A 20,057-nucleotide genomic window follows, 5' to 3' on the forward strand; every position below is an offset into this window, starting at 1 on the left:
TAATCTTGTAACTTCTCTTATTGTTTATGTGGTTGGAAAATGGGGTGCCCAGAAACGGCAAGAAGGATGTCACACACTATAGATATAAACTTGACCATCTTAAACATGACAATGTATTATATCTTTTGAGTTTTTATGATTTATAATTACTATATTATTGGTATTTAAATCAATTATGTTATTCAATTTTTAGATCATATGACATCCTTATAGTGAGGAGTTACTTTATGCATTGCCTCACATTTTCTCGGAAGGGATGATCATTTGAAAGTTAGGGGTGCCCCTTATTTGCATTTAGATTTGTGGGGGCGCTGTAACACTTTAAGTTTAATTTTGAAATAATAAATTTCATGATACACGTTTTTCTATCGTAGTACTTAAATGGTGTAATTCACTACTAGCAAGTGTACTAGGTAGTTGTAGCAAGTTATAAAATGTGGAAATCAGATTGAGTCCAAAGTATCGTCCTCTAGGATCTTATTTTTAATCATCAATTCACAAGATAATAACTATTTGCACCAAACAATTCATTGAACAAATTTCAATATGCAAGAAAGTAAAATTCAAAATTAAAGAAATGAGAAATTGTTAAAAATAAAATGTTAACTTGTACTATTAGAATGAATTACGAATGGATGAAAGTTAGGAATTTATTTCACTAGAATATCAATATCAATTCAGTTCTGCCTCTGAACATTCAAGCAGTTGATTGATTGACAATCGGTTTCTCTTTACAATAACCAAAGATTGATTCCTCAGCTCATTGGTCCTAATATTCAACCAAATCTCCCTAATTCCTTAGGCCAAATTTAGTTCAATATTGCATTACGAATTAGAACCAAAAGATTGCAAAACTAAGACCACTTATCCCTAAGAAAATCAATAGTTTTGGTGATTAATTCAGATCCAAGCAACAAACCCAATTTCCATCAGTGAAGGCTACTCTTTGATTAATCAATTGAATTTCCATTCAAAGATCAATTAAACACAGAATTAATCCCTCAATCAAATCAAATACTCAAAGTTTAGGGTCAAAACGAAATCAATATATCAATTCTAGATCCATAAATCCCTAACAAAAAGAGTTAGAAACACATTACAATGAAATGGAGAGAAGCAAGAAGAAAAGAAGATGAAAAACAGAGAGCCATCTCCATAACTTTGCCTTCCCCCAGATTCCTCTAGCAAAGAAGAACAAAAGTCGCTCCTCCCTTCTCCCTCTGACTTCCCTTGGAAGTTAAAGCGGTTACAAAATGAATACCAAAAACTAAAAATGACAAAAAGCTTCTTTTCTAAGTTTCTAATTCCTATTTATAGAGTTCCCCTAATTCTTCGACTTAACCCTTGAAATTCTGATAGTTAGTTATCCCCAGGTGTTCTAGAATCTTCTAAAAGTGATACAGAAGCTTTAAAAATCCAAAAATTGGCAAGAAGAAGAAGTTATAAAGTTGCAGAATTTTGTGCCAAAACGCGCAGTAGCTGAAGTGAAGGCGCGCAGTTGCGCGCCTTGGTTGCATGTGATCTGCGTTCCCACGCTCTTAGCGCCAAGGCTTCAACTGATGTGCGTTGTCACGCGCAAAGTTCCAGTCTAGGCTTTACTTGGATGCTCAGTTTCGCGTTGCCATGCCCTGTACTATGAGTTACAATGCGCTCTTGCGTGCCAAGGCTTCAAGTGATGTGCGTTTCAACGCACAACACTTCAATGAATGTTTCTTCTATGTGTTTAGCTCTGCGTTGCTACGTCATCTGCTATGCGTTTCTACGCTCTATTGCGCACCAAAGCGCTAGGTGATGTGCGTTTCAACGCAATGACAGTTATCTAATTTCAGTTGCTGGAGTGTTAGCCCATATCACTCAGAGTAGCCACGCAGACCCAGTGTTGTATTTTGTTCATTCCATGTTCAAACGCCAATCACTTGGAGTTGTAATGCCCAGCTCTTAGGATTTCTTCAAGCTTGATTCTTTGATTATTCTTCTTCAATTTCAGCTTTTACTCCTTCCTTTAAGCATTTTCAACAACTTTCCATCTTTTTGCATGAACTCCTACAAAAATCTAAACAATTTTTAATATTTCAATAGAACAACAATTTATACTAATTATTTTATTTTTGTGATCTTTTCAAGTTTATTTTAGAACTATTTTCCTAATTATTAACCAAAAACTATGCTAAAATCATGGTAAAATATGGATTTATCACCACCCCAAACTTAGAATGTTGCTTGTGCTCAAGCAAATCAAATCAAACAAAAGGGAAAAAGAATAATCCAATTGACAAGAATTCTATCATCAAACTGATTTTTCAACACTTCTAATTCCCAATTCTGTATCTTTCTGATTTCTCATCCAAATCAAGTTATTTATCCATTGATCAACATGATCATTACACTGTTTTAACCAATTAATCAACAAAAACATGCCATTTGAATTCATGTAATTCAGCAAAGTTTCATATGAGCAAAATTGAAAATTATGTTCACAACTCATAAGTAGTGTTTCCCTCATCACTCAATTAGTGTTTAGGCTTAGTATTTACTCTCAAAATTATCATTTTTACTACACTCTACCATAGGCTTGCATAAATTCTCAATCTCCTCTTAAAAAAATGTAACAAATCACATATTAAGAGAACTTTTCAAGTGAAATTGAGGTTAAAGGATAGGTAGGTGTTCAATCAATTTGGGAAACAATGCAGGTTATGCCAAACAGAAAAGATGCAATTCAAGTAGATGATATTCAGAATTTAGCATGAGATTGCATTATTTTTTCTTCCATTCAATTTCTGCACAGCATTTTCTGAATTTTTTGAAATATTTCAAGTGCTTTTCATATATCAGTTTATGCATTTATGCACGAATTTCTTTTCTGTTTTTCACTTTTCCTATTTCTCTTTTCAATACTTTGCTTTTTCATTCAATCATTCTTTTCAAATGACTCATACTTTGCTGTTACCCATCCCAAACTTAAAACTTTACTTGTCCTCAAGCAATGTCATACAATATCACAACATGTCACCCCAAACTTAATTCTGAAAATCATTTTTGGTTAAACTTAAATTGCCTCTTTCTTATTTGGAAAGGAGTCATGGTTTTTCAGTAGGGCTTGAATTGAAGTTTATCAAAAGACAGGTTAAAGGCTCAAAAAGGGTGAGCTAGGATTTTCAGCACAAGGGAGGTTTATTTAGGCTCTAAGCATCCACAAGGAAAGCCTCCATCATATATGTGACTTTAACATATTATAAATTCAATCAAGAACAATGCAAGTTCTAGAGGTGCACCAAAATATGAGATCCATTTCACACATCAAGAAATGTTATGCATGAGGCTCAAATCTCACCAAGGAATTAAAGTGAAAATATTAAACAATCAAGCTCACAATCTACTTTTTCAGAATTGAATGCACATAATGGCAAGACTACCTCATTTTGAAATTGATAAGTGTGACAATCATGTGAGAATAGGAAAAAACAACTTAAAAGAATTTGAAATTCAGAATTCACAGAATCTTACTATATTCGATTATTTCAAAAGATGTAGTTCAATGATTCTTTTTCAATTATTTTTGTGTTTTTCAGGAAGTGTTTTCAGCTTAAAATCATGAAGTAGAGGTATAGACTTTCATCCCTCTTCTATGAAAGCTTGTGCAAGTGTGCAGTCCAAGTGTGAGTGTTGTGTGCAAATGTGAAGTGTTCTGCACAAACGAAATTTAGATGATATCATTAGTTTAAAGGAATTTCATGAAGTGAATACTACAGAAATTTTAAAGTAATTAACAACAAAATGCATTCCAACTGAAAATGATTTAAAATGTTCTCAGCATTCAAAAGTGCTAATTGAATTATACAAAATATAAATTATCCTAAGCACTAAAACTTTTACAGCTGTAACATAAAGCAAAATAACTCCTAATCTATGCTTCTTCTTCCTCTTCTTCATCTTCTTCTTCTTCATTTTCTCTTGGAGGAGTGCGCATACCAGGAGTGACCAATGGAAGATTGTTAAATGTAGTGGCCCTTAGACATGCCACATTTTGAACTTCAGACTCATACAACTGCTCCTTTGTCATTCCTAGCTTCTTTCCTGTGTTCATCATCATCGTGTCCATCAAAAGAAGTCCAGATTTATGACTTTTAAGGAGAGCATCCTACCTTGCAGCCAAGGACTCTTGCCTGTCCAGAATTCTCTGCAGCTGAGACTTCATTTTCAGAGGTGATTCCTTTTTGAATTTAGTTGGAAGAGGTGAGGCAGCAGTGACAGGGGTGTTGGTGTATATTTCCTTGATCATAGCAGCTGTTATAGGAGGAGTGACCTTAAGTTGTTCTCTGAAATCTGCAAAATCCACTCAGCATCCTTGCACAGCAAAGCTAACACACCTGGAAAAGCTAAAGAATCAGCTTTTGATTTTAAACTTGCCTTGATGCTGTTGTTAATCACCTTCCCAACATCCACAAAAAAGTCATCCACTATTGCAAAGATCAATTCTGCTCTCTTGATGACAATAGTGGAGCTGTGAATTACAGGCATAAAGGAACTCAAAATAAAAACACTCCACACTTTTGTGAAGGGCAACAGATTTCTGGTTGGGATATTCTTGGGTGTGGAGATGTTTTTGGCCTCATCTCTTGCTTTCATTTCCTAAGTTGTCCCAGGTCTGCCTATCCTGTGCAGAATTTCTGTATAATCCTTGTTCTTTTCTGTCAGAAATTCAGAGAAGTCTTTCTGCCCTTATTCCCTCTCAGTTGTGATCTGTAATACTCTGTTGATGTTCTCAGCTAAGAAATTGATCACTTTGCCCCTAACAAAAGTGAAATTGGAAGGTAAATGTTCTCCCTTAGTCCTCAAAGCATTAGCATAGAATTCCTGTGTCAGCTCTCTGAATCCCTTGCCAGCAGCTGATACAAATAATTCCCATCCTCTCTTCTTGATTTGGTCAGAGAATTCAGGATGTTCATCCTCCTTTAGTTCAAAGTTTCTATCATGCACTATTTCTATTTTCAGAATATTAGCCTTGAAGTAGTTTTCTTGTGGGATACCTCTGAATCTAGGATCATGGTCAGGGATTGTTCTTGAAGAAGGACCTTCTGAAAATCTGCCTCTTTTTTTCCTAGGAGTTCCCCTTGGTGTGCTTGCCATTTTTCAGTACCTATCACAATTTTACACCAAGAAAGAATTAGTTCAGAATTTAACCAAGTGTGCAGAAATTAATTCAACAGGTGTAGCACTTTTTCTAACTCCAAACACAGAGAGTATGCTATCTTAAAGCTTATGTGAACCATCAGCAAGTTATAATTCCAGTATCTAGCTATGTCCAAAGTTTTTAGGTTCAGCTCAACTCTTAATTTCCATATTCAATGTGCTAAATGTAGAGAAGTATGACAACAACTGCAGGATCAAAGTTCCATGATAAAAAAATAAAATTCAAAACAATTCACTGCAATTCATCAGAATAATAATCCAGAATGTCTTGATCAAACAATTTTCAGTACTAAAAAGCACATTAGTACTCATAATATTCAATTTGAATTCTTTTTTTGGATATTAAACTAAGGAAAATTAATTCAGCATTTCACAGAACATGTTTTGCATTATTCTCAATACTACATTGAACAAATTTTTCAACAAAATTCTCAAAATATTCACTGCTATATTTCTGCACATACTCATCAAAGGAACATAGCAAAAATTCATAATACAGATTCAAATTCTCATTAAAAATTACAAGTCTGTCATGTATTCGACTCAATCACACCTTAATTTCATGTTCCAATCATCAATTAAACATAATTCACACCCAAATCACAATCCCCAAATTATCCCCAAATCAAATTCAGAAGAACCCTAGAATTTAAATTTTGCAAATTGAGGAAAATTACCTGGAATTGGAGTGCTGATATAGACTTACTCGACAGTGATAATGTAGTGGAATGAAGTCTCAGATTTAGTAAACCAAACAGAAAATTGCTGATTTTTGATGAAGGTATCTGGGCAGCTAGGGTTTTTCACATTGCGCTTTGGCTCTGGGGGTTTAAAGTGAGAACTCTGAACGCGTGAAGGCTTTAAATAGGGAAAGTAATCACGCAGAAGATTTAGTTCAAAAATCCCCTAGGCGTGGCTACTTCACTCGTTCTGCGTTTCAACTTAAAACCCTCGTGCAGCTCACGTGCTTACTTAAAATGAAGGAAATTAAGGTTTAAAGATCTGACTTGTGCACGTGTTGGCTTCAAACGGTTAAGGTAAAGAAGTGCAACTGCGCGTGGTAACTTCTCCCAGTTGGCGTTAAGGCGCGCAACTGCTCTGTGTAAAGTGCTCTGAACGCGTCTTGGCTTTATTCACTTAGAGTGAAGGCGCGGTTTTGCGTGCCAAGGCGTCATGTAAGTAGAGTGAAGACGCGCAACTGCTCCTTTTCAGCTCTTCATTTAGAGCTTCTGCATTTTGGCTCTATCCATTTAGCGTGTCGGCGTGCAACTGTGTATAGAAGCTTTAGTTGTTTAGAGTGAAAACGCATAACTCATTACTTCAGATGCTTCTTTATTGGTCTGCGCATTTTGGCTTCAAATGTTTAAAGTTTCAACGCGCAGATCATAAGGTCCCTGCGTTGCTACTCTACTCACTTGAAGTCTCAACTCTTATGATTATTCCCTCTATAGTAGCTTAAGAACTACAATTTTTTTCTGCAATCTGAATTCCTTGATCATTACCCATCTTGAAACTTAAATTCACCATCTAATTTTTCTCTGAATCACAGCAAACAACCAATCAATTTTCACTACACTTCCTTATCAAAAATCAAATTTCAGAATATTAATTTCTACCTAATTCAAAAAAATATACTACTATGACTCAAAATTAACTAGAAATTCAACATCTAAACTACAATCAATAAGAGTTCAGGTTTTAGAAATGTGAGTTGCCTCTCACAAGTGCTCTTTTAACGTCACTATCTTGACGTTTGATGTTTCTCATTCAAGAGAAACCACTTTGATGCATGAAATTTCCTTTGAGAATGCCTCTCCATAATAAATTTTCAACCTTTGACCATTGACTTTGAACTCTCTCCCTGTATTAGGATCTGCCACCAAGACTGCACCATGAGGTGATACTTCTTTAATGAGGAAGGGTCCAAACAACCTTGATCTGAGTTTCCCTGGAAATAATTTTAGTCTTGAATTGAACAGCAACACTTGTTGTCTAGATTTGAGTTCCCTTTTCAAGATGAATTTATCATGGATCCTTTTGGTTTTCTCCTTATATATCATGGCATTTTCATAGGCTTGCTGTCTGAATTCTTCTAATTCTTGTAACTGCAGAATTCTCTTCTCTCCAGCCTTTGCCAAATCAAAATTCAACCACTTTGTAGCCCAATAAGCCTTATGTTCCAATGCCACAGGTAAGTGACATGCCTTTCCATAGACTAATTGGTAAGGTGACATACCAATTGGAGTCTTAAAGGTTGTCCTATATGCCCATAGACAGTCATCTAGCTTCTTGGACCAATCCTTTCTTGATTGATTCACCACCTTCTCTAAGATTTGTTTAATTTCTCGATTTGAAACTTCCACTTATCCACTTGTTTGTGGATGATAAGGTGTAGCAATCTTGTGTCTCACTCCATATTTTGCTAAGACTAAATCAAGATATTTGTTGCAAAAATGAGTACCTCCATCACATAGTAAGAATCTAGGTACTCCAAACCTAGTGAATATGTTTCTCTTGATAAAGGATATCACCACTTTAGCATCATTGGACCTTGTTGGGATGGCTTCCACCCATTTAGACACATAGTCTACTGCCACAAGTATATATTCATGAGAAAAGGACGTGGGAAATGGTCCCATGAAATCAATTTCCCAAACATCAAACATCTTCACTTCTAAAATATTGTTCAAGGGCAGTTCATGCTTTCTAGAGATATTGCCTGTCTTTTGACACTTGTCACAACTTTCAACATAATTCTTGGCATCTTTAAACAGTGTTGGCCAGAAAAATCCTGCTTGCAAGACTTTTGTAGCAATCCTTGAGCTACCATGGTAGCCTCCATATTCTGAGTTATGACAATGCCACATAATTTCAGCTTGTTCTCCTTGTGGTATACACCTTCTCAGCAGACCATCTACCCCTATTTTGAACAAGTAAGGGTCTTCCCATACATAAAATTTGCTGTCATGCAGAAATTTCTTTCTTTATTGCCAATTAAACTTTGCTGGAATCAGTTGAGTGGCCTTAAAATTTGCTAAATCAGCGAACCAAGGTGACTCTTCCATCACAAATAACTTCTCATCTAGAAATTCTTCATTAATGTCCAAAGAATTAGAGTTCAAACTGTCCAATGGTAGTCTAGACAGATGATCAACTACTCCATTTTCCTTGCCCTTTTTATCTCTAATTTCCAGGTCAAACTCTTGCAGCAGCAGAATCCATCTCAGCAATCTTGGTTCGGCATCCTGTTTTGACAACAAATATTTAAGTGCAGAATGGTCAGTATATACTATTACTTTTGATCCTATCAAGTATGATCTAAATTTGTCAAAGGAAAACACAATGACAAGGAGTTCCTTTTCAGTAGTTGTATAATTCACTTGTGCAGAATTTAAAACTTTGTTGGAATAATAAATCACATGCAATTTCTTGTCTTTTCTCTGCCCTAGAACAGCTCCTACTGCACTATCACTAGCATCACACATTAATTCAAATGGTAAATTACAATCAGGTTTGGCTAGAATGGGTGCAGAAATGAGTTTCTCTTTTAAAACAGAAAATGCATGCAAACATGCTTCATTAAACACAAATTCAGTTTCCTTGACAAGTAAATCACTAAAAGGTTTTGCTATTTTTGAAAAGTCTTTTATAAACCTCCTATAAAAACCTGCATGGCCTAAGAAACTCCTAATTCCCTTAACATTAATTGGTGGAGGTAGTTTACTAATGACTTCAATTCTGGCTTGGTCCACCTCAATTCCTTTTTCAGAAATTCTATGGCCAAGGACTATTCCCTCTTGGACCATAAAATGACACTTCTCCCAATTCAACACAAGGTTTGTATCTTGACATCTCTGCAAAACAATGGACAAATTAGATAGACAGTCATCAAAAGAATTGTCGAATACAGAAAAATCATCCATGAAGACCTCAATGGTCTTTTCTACTAAATCTGAAAAAATGGACAGCATGCACCTTTGGAATGTGGCTGGAGCATTGCACAATCCAAATGGCATCCTTCTATATGCAAATACTCCAAATGGACATGTGAAGGTAGTCTTCTCTTGATCCATAGGGTCCACCGCTATTTGATTATAGCCTGAATATCCATCAAGGAAGCAATAAAATGCATGTCTAGCCAATCTTTCTAACATTTGATCAGCAAATGGCAAGGGAAAATGATCCTTCCTTGTTGCATCATTAAGCTTTCTATAATCAATGCACATACGCTATCCCGTGACAGTTCTAGTGGGTATTAATTCATTCTTTTCATTTGCCACTACAATTATTCCTCCTTTCTTAGGAACTACTTGAACTGGGCTGACCCATTGACTATCTGAAATTGGGTAGATTATCCCTACATCTAACAGCTTCATTACCTCTTTTCTAACCACTTCCTTCATGGCTGGATTCAACCTTCTTTGTGGCTATACTACTAGCTTGTAGTTGTCCTCAAACAGAATTCTATGTCTACAAAAGGATGGGTTAATACCTTTCAAATCTGAGATGTGCCATCCAATTGCATATTTGTGATTCCTTAAAACTCTCAGCAACTTTTCTTCTTCATCTCCCTTAAGATTATTGCTTATAATCACTGGATATTGATGTCTTTGATCTAGAAAAGAGTACCTCAAGTGAGATGGCAATTGCTTCAGCTCAAGTTTCTCCACTTTCTCTTCTTCCTCTTCTTTTTTCAGCTCCTCTCTTGCTGAATTTTTGGATAAAGGGATGATAGGCAGTGTTTCAAGTTGCTGCACATATTCCATGAATTTTTCTTCTCTTTTTACAGCATCTTGTGAATTTCCTACAACTATAATTTCCCTTAACATAGAAAATTCATTAGCATTATCAATTAATTGAGGAAATGAAATAGATTCTAAGATATCAACTCTCATGCAAGTACTATCGTCACTAGGATGTTTGAGTGCTTCAAAAACATTAAAGGTAACCTTTTCATCCTGCACTCTAAGCATTAATTCCCCTTTTTGCACATCAATCAAAGCTCTCCCTGTAGCTAAAAAGGGTCTTCCCAATATTAGAGGAATATCGACATCCACTTCCATGTCTAAAATCACAAAATCTGCAGGGAAAATAAACTTGTCAATTTTAACTAATAAATCTTCTACAATACCATATGGATAAGTATATGATCTGTTCGCAAGTTGTAGAGTGATGCTTGTTGGCTTGACTTCCTCTATTCCAAGTTTTTTCATGATGGCAAGAGGCATAAGGTTGATGCTTGCCCCAAGATCACACAAAGCTTTTCCTATTGTACAATTTCCAATAGAGCATGGAATGCTGAATGAGCCTGGGTCTTTTAATTTTTGAGGCAGCTTTCTCTGCAAAATAGCACTGCATTCTTCAGTCAAAGGGACTGTCTTGTCATTTTCTAACTTTCTCTTCTTGGACAGCAACTCCTTCATGAATTTTGCATATGAAGGCATATGTTCTAATGCTTCAGCAAACGGTATATTAATTTGGAGCTTTTTGAAGATGTCTAGAAATCTCTCATACTGCCTTTCTTACTTAGGATTGGTGACTCTTTGTGGATAAGGCAGTCGTTTGTACCTCTCTTCATCTAGAGGTTTGTTTGAATCTTCTAAAATTTGCCTCTTCGTTCTTCTCATAGTTTTAGGAAGGATATCCATTTCTGAATTTTCTCTTTTCAATATGGTGAAGTTCCCTTCCTCTAGATCAGATTTGATCTTCTCCTCTTCCTTGGTTTTCTCTCTCTTTTCAGCTGGTTTTGGACTACCCACAACAGCTCCACTCCTAGTCATCACAGCTTGGCACTGTTCTTTTGGATTTATAACTGTGTTGCTAGGAAATCTCCCATCTTCGCTGCTGGAAAGTTGCTCAGCTAGTTGTCCAATCTGTGTTTCAAGCTTCTTCATGGAAGATTCTTGATTCTTAAAGCTTGTTTGTGTTACTTTCATGAATTGCAGCATGATTTCTTCCATTTCATTTCAGCCTTTCATTCAATGGTTTAGAAAACCTCTAATTTTTTTGAAGTTGGTTGGCTGGATTCCCTTGGAAATAAGGTTGTTGTGCTGCTGGACCTGCATTTGAAAATGGGATAGTAGAGTTAGAATTTTTCCAATTAGAATTTTGGTTATTCCAGCTATGTTGCTGCTGGTTTCTATTGTTAGAGAACTGAAAACCAGGGGAAATGAAGATTGTTGTCTCTGAAAAATTCCCCATATAATTGACTTGCTCTTGAGATTCAGAATTATGTCCATCACAAGCTCCGTTTACATTATTCCCTCCACAAAAATCACACACAAGTGGAGTGTTCTGTGTTAGTGCAGCTTGTAAGTTGCTGATTTGTTGGGTGAGTGCAGCTATTTGTTCAGAAAACAATTGGTTTTGCAACTGATTTTGAGTCAAAAAGGTCTCAAGAAGTTTTGTCTCATAGCCACTACTCCTTGTTGATTGTCTCAAACTACAGCTTTGATGCATGGAGGAGGCCATCATATCTATAATTCCTTGAGCTTCTTCTAGTGATTTGGTGTTCAAAGAACCTCCTGCAGCTGCATCTATCATTGTTCTAGTTGCTGGATTCATCCCATTATAGAAGGTTTCAAGTTGCATCCATTCCGGTATGCAATGGTGTGGGCATCTTCTCAAGAGTTCCTTGTATCGTTCCCATGCCTCATAAAGTTTCTCCTACTTGCTGCATGAAGGATGTGATCTCTCCTCTTAGCTTTGCAGGCTTAGAAGGTGAAAAATATTTAGAGAAAAATTTATTGACTAGATTTGTCCAAGTAGTTATGCTCCCTTGTGGTTGGGCTTGGAGCCAACATTTTGCCTTGTCCCTCAAGGAAAATGGAAACAACCTTAATCTAATTGCATCTTCGCTAACTCCATTGATCCTTATGGTATCATATAACTGCAGAAAATTAGAAATATACAAGTTAGGATCATCTGAAATTAAACCAAAAAATTGATCTTGTTGAACTAAGTGAAGTAACGCAGGTTTAATCTCGAAATGGTTGGCTTGAATGGTTGGTCAGACAATAGAAGAACTGTATCTATGCATATTAGGTACTCCATAGTCTCCTAAAGTCCTTTGTCTATGTGGTTCAGCCATCTTTGCTTTTGAATTTACAGATGAAGTTGGAGAATTGGCTTGTTTTTCTGCTAAGTTTGGTGAAGAAGGTGTAAACTGTGAATTCTGCTTCTTTTTAGCCGAGTTCTCTGCCCTTAATTCGTTCCTTATCCTTTTCAAAGTTATGTCTATGTCCGGATCAAATACAAGAACAGATTTATTTTTATTCTTCCCACGCATATAACACAAGGAAAACTAAACACAAACACTAATATTTGAACTTTGATTAGAACACAGAGCAATGAAGTGCAGAGAAATTACAATCAAAATATTCTTCAAGAGCTAAAAGATAACCTCTGTTTATTTAAAAATAGAACAGCAATGCAATATTACAAAAATTAAAATAATAACAGCTAATATATGTAAAATAACTACCAAAACTTAATATGAAATTGAACTATCAAACAGAATTGACTTAAAACAGAAAGTAGGTGGTACAATCTAGCTATCCTTTAGTTAATAATGATGTTAAAAATTAAGATCCCTGGCAACGGCACCAAAAACATGATACACGTTTTTCTATCGTAGTACTTAAATAGTGTAATTCACTACTAGCAAGTGTACTAGGTAGTTGTAGCAAGTTATAAAGTGTGGAAATCAGATTAAGTCTAAAGTATCGTCCTCTAGGATCTTATTTTTAATCATCAATTCACAAGATAATAACTATTTGCACCAAACAATTCATTGAACAGATTTCAATATGCAAGAAAGTAAAATTCAAAATTAAAGAAATGAGAAATTGTTAAAAACAGAATGTTAACTTGTACTATTAGAATGAATTACGAATGGATGAAAGTTAGGAATTTATTTCACTAAAATATCAATATCAATTCAGTTTTGCCTCTGAACATTCAAGCAGTTGATTGATTGATAATCGGTTTCTCTTTACAATAACCAAAGATTGATTCCTCAGCTCATTGGTCCTAATAGTCAACCAAATCTCCCTAATTCCTTAGGCCAAATTTAGTTCAATATTGCATTACGAATTAGAACCAAAAGATTGCAAAACTAAGACCACTTATCCCTAAGAAAATCAATAGTTTTGGTGATTAATTCAGATCCAAGCAACAAACCCAATTTCCATCAGTGAAGGCTACTCTTTGATTAATCAATTGAATTTCCATTCAAAGATCAATTAAACACAGAATTAATCCCTCAATCAAATCAAATACTCAAAGTTTAGGGTCAAAACGAAATCAATATATCAATTCTAGATCCATAAATCCCTAACAAAAAGAGTTAGAAACACATTACAATGAAATGGAGAGAAGCAAGAAGAAAAGAAGATGAAAAACAGAGAGCCATCTCCATAACTTTGCCTTCCCCCAGATTCCTCTAGCAAAGAAGAACAAAAGTCGCTCCTCCCTTCTCCCTCTGACTTCCCTTGGAAGTTAAAGCGGTTACAAAATGAATACCAAAAACTAAAAATGACAAAAAGCTTCTTTTCTAAGTTTCTAATTCCTATTTATAGAGTTCCCCTAATTCTTCGACTTAACCCTTGAAATTCTGATAGTTAGTTATCCCCAGGTGTTCTAGAATCTTCTAAAAGTGATACAGAAGCTTTAAAAATCCAAAAATTGGCAAGAAGAAGAAGTTATAAAGTTGCAGAATTTTGTGCCAAAACGCGCAGTAGCTGAAGTGAAGGCGCGCAGTTGCGCGCCTTGGTTGCATGTGATCTGCGTTCCCACGCTCTTAGCGCCAAGGCTTCAACTGATGTGCGTTGTCACGCGCAAAGTTCCAGTCTAGGCTTTACTTGGATGCTCAGTTTCGCGTTGCCATGCCCTGTACTATGAGTTACAACGCGCTCTCGCGTGCCAAGGCTTCAAGTGATGTGCGTTTCAACGCACAACACTTCAATGAATGCTTCTTCTATGTGTTTAGCTCTGCGTTGCTACGCCATCTGCTATGCGTTTCTACGCTCTATTGCGCACCAAAGCACTAGGTGATGTGCGTTTCAACGCAATGACAGTTATCTAATTTCAGTTGCTGGAGTGTTAGCCCATATCACTCAGAGTAGCCACGCAGACCCAGTGCTGTATTTTGTTCTTTCCATGTTCAAATGCCAATCACTTGGAGTTGTAACGCCCAGCTCTTAGGATTTCTTCAAACTTGATTCTTTGACTATTCTTCTTCAATTTCAGCTTTTACTCCTTCCTTTAAGCACTTTCAATAACTTTCCATCTTTTTGCATGAACTCCTACAAAAATCTAAACAATTTTTAATATTTCAACAAAACAACAATTTATACTAATTATTTTATTTTTGTGATCTTTTCAAATTTTAGAACTATTTTTCTAATTATTAACCAAAAACTATGCTAAAATAATGGTAAAATATGGATTTATCATTTCACAAAATGGGAATAAGAAAATTTTCATTCAAAATGGACTTTCCCACACAGAGTTTTACCAAAGTATTCAAAGTAATAAAGGTTAACAAATTCAGATTGAGTAACTGTTACAGGACTAATTCATGTACATCACAATTTCAAAATAAATCTAAAAACCCTATAGCAGTGTCATTCACCCCTTCACTGAGTCCGGTGTTGATCGTCTTAGTCACCTGAAAAATAAATGTAAGGGTGAGTACTCTATGCTATCTAACATACACAAATATAGAGACTCACCGTGCACACTTCACGCGTTTCCTAACATATCCTACTCAATTATAAACAATCACAATCAACACTTTCAAGCATTCCAAATCAATGAACAACTGATGCGCTTACTGCACCAACAACATTTTGCACACACACGTGCACTTATTGCATGTAACCATGCTCACTGTGGCACTATGATCACTGTTTCACACCATGGATGGTCGCCGATTAGCCATGCATCATGGATACCGCGTGTGTAGTCACGAGTTGCTCAGCAAAGGTGTTGGTCAGAGGTTTAGTCAGGAGGAGAGTGTATGGCCTGTAGTACACCTACGCTCACTGTTGGTGTCACCACCACTCTCTCTTTCCCAAGGTATTTCTACCGTTCCCATCTTTTATATCTCCAGTGTATCGCTGAACCATTTATAGCATATTTACAACTGCATATAACATGCCTCTTTCACACACATTTCAATTTACATGCCATATTCATATTCGCACACGGCACACAGGCCCATACTCATTCACATTACACGGCACAAATGCCCACACTTATTTGCGTTACATTTAACGCACAATAATTTCATACACAACTCTTTCAACATAATCCACATTTACATTCAACATACCATCCACACCCATTTTCAACTATTTACATTATTCAATCATCAATCAATGGCATGCTCATACACATTCACTCCATCACACCCATCATTCAATGTTCATTTCATCATATCTAACATAGAATTTCTATCAAAACATACATATTCTGACATCTTATCTCAATAACATGGTCACACATAGCAAACTAAACGAAATATAACCGAATGAGGTAGGGTAGAGTCCCCATTTACCTCGAATCAAAGACCCAACACAATCTAACGGTAGAAAACGTTCCCTACACAAATTTCGTCCCTAAAACACATGGAAAACTCCATGAGAAATCAAAGAGAACCCAGAAAATAGAGAAGAGGGATGAAAACTGAAATCCTAACAATTAAACTCACCTCCAAGTGTTCCTAACATGAATCAAACCTTCAATCTAGCTCACGAAGGGTTTGAAGGCAGTTTAATCAGTTAGAATGGCTTAGGAACAGAGAAAATCGAAAGAGAGATGAAGTGAGAATAGTGGGAATGTGTTTCCCAAACCCTAGACCCTTCAAATACCCTTCAAGTCACGATACTCTCGCTATAGCTACTTCACTGCAGCAACGCCCCTTGTCGCTACAGCAAAAATCTCAAAGAAAATTGCATTCTAGTTTCTGTCGAATATCACTACAGCGAGACCCTCTCGCTACAGCGATATTGCACCCAGAAATGCACCCCTCATTGTCGCTCTCTCGCTACAGTGAGGGACCTCTCGCTATAGCAAGAAGGCGACAATTTCATGCCTTCCTCCCAGGGCCCTTTAGCTACAACGAGAACACCCTGCACCATACACTTAACCTATTTTAAACGGTCCAGAAAGTCAATCTTGTTGCAAAATCAACATCCACATTGCATCTCGCAAACATACACATATTTACACGTATATTCTCATCACCATTTAATATTCATCATTATCATATCAACTCATCACGCACTCAAGTGCACATTCCACATTCATTTTCCCACATGAATTTCGTCCCTAAAACATATGGGAAACTGCATGAGAAATCAAAGAGAACCCAGAAAACTGAGAAGAGGGACAAAAACCAAAATCCTAACCATTAAAACTCACCTCTAAGCGTTCCCAACATGAATCAAACCTTCAATCCAGCTCACGAACAACTTTGGAGGTAGTTTAATTGGTAAGAATGGCTTAGGGACAAAGAGAATCGAAAGGGAGATGAAGTGAGAAGAAAGGGAATGTGTTTCCCAAACCTTAGACCCTTCAAATACTCTTCTAGTCGCAAAACTCTCGCTATAGTTGCCTCGCTGCAGCAACGTCCCTTGTCGCTACAGCGAAAATCTCAAAGGAAATTGCATCCTGGTTTCTGCAGAATCTCACTACAGTGAGACCCTCGCGCTACAGGGTTTCGTTACAGCGATATTGCACCCAGAAATGCACCCCTCATTGTCGCTCTTTCGCTATAGCGAAAACACCCTACACCATACACTTAGCCTATTTAAAACAGTCTAGAAAGTCCATCTCAATGCTTTCACGCCTTCCTCCGAAGGCCCTCTCGCTACAGTAAGAACACCATGCACCATACACTTAGCCTATTTCAAACAGTCCAGAAAATCCATCTCAATGCAAAATCAGCATCCACATTGCATTTCACAAACATACATATATTTACACGTATATTCCCATCATCATTCAATATTCATCATTATCATATCAACTCATCACGCACATCCACATCCACATTCCACATCAATTCCAACAACTTATTCGGGACTGATGACTGTCACCACAAACCACAATCACACACTTCCCGAAAACTTCTCAGAATGTCACCCATCCCATAATTTTCTCAAGTTAAGCACGCTTAACTTTGGAATTTTTAAGTGATAAATGCATTTTGTTTGTATAGGTAGTCCTAATCAATTTATTTATGTTATCCTCAACTGTATACACAGTCTCTGGATGGTGTAAGTTTGATTCATTCAGGTGTCCCTTACAGTTGGAAGCCTGCCAGGAGCCACTCTTTGTCCGTGTCACATTGCACCGGCGATCACTCCCCGCCTTCACGTAGCGCCTGGGTGTCACAGGCACCAACCAGATCATGTCATGCGTCAATTTGAGATGGTGTAACATATTCTTTGTGATCCATTCTAACATGATACAATACATGACATCACACTACGAGAGAATTGACATGATAAGTTTAGACACATCTTAGTATTAGGAAATGAGACTAGATTGGGTTTTGAGCAATGAGGTCTAGATTATATTATTGAGTTCTAATTCAGAGTACATGCAATGATATATCACTCATACCAAACGTTGGATGACAAAAGATGCAGTTGTATTTTCACTCTTGGTATGTATTTCTATACAAGTCCCTAATATGATTTGTAAACTATGGTAAATGTTTCAATGAGCTTTTCATTCCAGATCAAATCTTTACTTATGTTTATGCATTATAGGGAGATGTATATGAGAAGGCATACTACTTGGCTACTAATCGCCAAGAATCATTCACATTCAATGAGCTGCACGCATTATGCAAGACCATGTTGTCTCTACAGAGTGAATAGGCTCAGATCTTACAACTAGCATCATCAGTTGACCCACTTGTTCAAAGTGGACGCACAGAGGACCCACATATTGATCTTGGATGGCATGAGGGACGCAAAGAAGGCAGAGGTTTGAAATGGCGTCAGACACAAGTGCATGTTGCAACATGGTCTATCCCTTCTCTGCCAGTTAGATGAGATGGTGTGTATTATATCCCTCCTCAATTTCTATTCATCCCTTCTTTGTCTACATAGAATTCCTACTTTCACTCATCATAACCTACCACACATGGTGCGTTTCCGTTCAATAGTGGACAAGACTATGTTCTCAACTTTCATTCTTTTATGACCTTTCTTCCATACAATTTGTCGTTGTTCACAACAGGTTTGCACCAAGTCATGTTGAAGGTCAGACACCTTCAAACTCAACTCAAATCACATGTTTTTAATAAATCATATTTCATCCATTTAATAAATAATAAAACATATATCATCTAGTTCATCAACTCAAAGAATTCACTTTTATGCTTAGATTTCTAAAATAAAAAGCATGTAACCACTTACAGAAGCAAGAGTGTATACTAAATTCATATATATAAAGTGCAAAAGATATCCAAGCTTGGATTCAAGAGGAGTTTTAGGAGTAAAGGTATTTTCTAGCTGTGGAAGAGAGTGAGAGAACTGAGTGAGATAAAAACATCAAAGCATGTAATGGTTGCTTGCCTTGGAATCTAAGTTTTAAAAACATCAAAGTTACTTAAATACCTTTTTACTCGAAGATTTTTGCTTGAGCAAGATCATTCTCAGTTGAGTCGATGGCATTTTTCGCTTAAGCGAGACCACATTCTCACTTGGGCGAGAAAACCAAATAAATTTTGTTTACATATTTGCTGATATTTTTACTTGAGCGAGAACATCCTCACTTGAGCGAAATTACTTAATAAAACTCTCATTCTATTGCCTATTCTCACTTGAGCAAGAGAGCTCCTCACCTAAGAAAGAGTACAATTAAGAAATCTTTATCCACTCTCACTTGAGCGAGAGTGCTCTAGAGGCATCCTTGTCCATATAAACAATCTCGCTTGAGTGAGACATTTCTCACCTAAGCGAGAAATGTTGTAGTTTTAAAAATAAAACTTTTTCATTTTGAAAAAAAAAGCAATAAAAATTAAGGTGTTACAAAATAAACAATCAAAACAATATTAAATTAAAAATAAGAATTGCTCAAATAGGATAAATATTAGATTTTCTTAATATTGGAAAAAAATATTTGGTAACGACGCTGAAAAATTGTTCGTGAGCAAGAGTACTCGTTGAAAAATAATAAAGGAGTTCTAAAATAAGTTTCCAAAATATTGTCTCATAATGATTGTTTTCAATTACTAAGAATTTCTTAATTCGATTGTTTGAACTTAAAGGATATGAAATTAAATAAAACAAGAATTCAAATATAAAAGCAATTAAAAAGAATTAAAACAATGCAATCTTTGACAATAAACTAATCGAGAGGAACCTAGAGCGTATAGTTTCATCTCTACACTTCTTTATATTCACTTTTAGATTAACTCTAATTTTATTAGTTTCCTTATGATTGTCAATTGCTCATACTAAACCATATTAACATTCAATGGTCATACAATGTTAACAATCTCTTTCCTAAGCTATTACCCCCAATAATCATGCTAGGTAAAAGAAAGAGAAAACATAAAGAGTCTATGAGCTATTAATTTACTAATGATGAAAAAAGAAAAACTAAGTTTTGTCCACCTAATCCTTTGTCTCATTTTACCCTTATAGATCCATTAACTATATATGATACGATCGCCTACAATATACTTAATTATGATATATTTAAGAGTTGTTAATTCTAAACATACAAATATAGCACAGTAAGTGAAACACCAATCAAGAAAGAAAATAAAAATTATTATCAAGCACAAAGGTCACATACAGTTATGTAAATGAGCTATTATAGTCTTAACTATGGATTTA

The 20,057-nt window shown here is 36.1% G+C and overlaps 1 protein-coding gene and 1 non-coding gene across 2 annotated transcripts; one reads left to right on the plus strand and one right to left on the minus strand.

Annotated features, from left to right (window-relative positions):
• Positions 1 to 9,620: 9,620 nt before the first annotated feature.
• Positions 9,621 to 10,637, minus strand: LOC113859473. Its single transcript, XM_027492240.1, has 2 exons — positions 10,325 to 10,637; positions 9,621 to 10,258 (listed from the first exon to the last, which is right to left on the minus strand). The coding sequence occupies exons 1-2, from the start codon at positions 10,635 to 10,637 to the stop codon at positions 9,621 to 9,623; spliced, it is 951 nt and encodes a 316-aa protein (XP_027348041.1).
• Positions 10,638 to 11,794: 1,157 nt separating this feature from the next.
• LOC113860463 lies at positions 11,795 to 11,899 on the plus strand. The gene has a single exon (XR_003503914.1). It is a non-coding gene; the product is annotated as a small nucleolar RNA R71 (small nucleolar RNA).
• Positions 11,900 to 20,057: the final 8,158 nt, after the last annotated feature.

Source organism: Abrus precatorius, unplaced genomic scaffold (genome assembly GCF_003935025.1).
Source record: "Abrus precatorius isolate BTA unplaced genomic scaffold, Abrus_2018 Scaffold2, whole genome shotgun sequence".
Lineage (NCBI taxonomy): Eukaryota > Viridiplantae > Streptophyta > Magnoliopsida > Fabales > Fabaceae > Abrus > Abrus precatorius.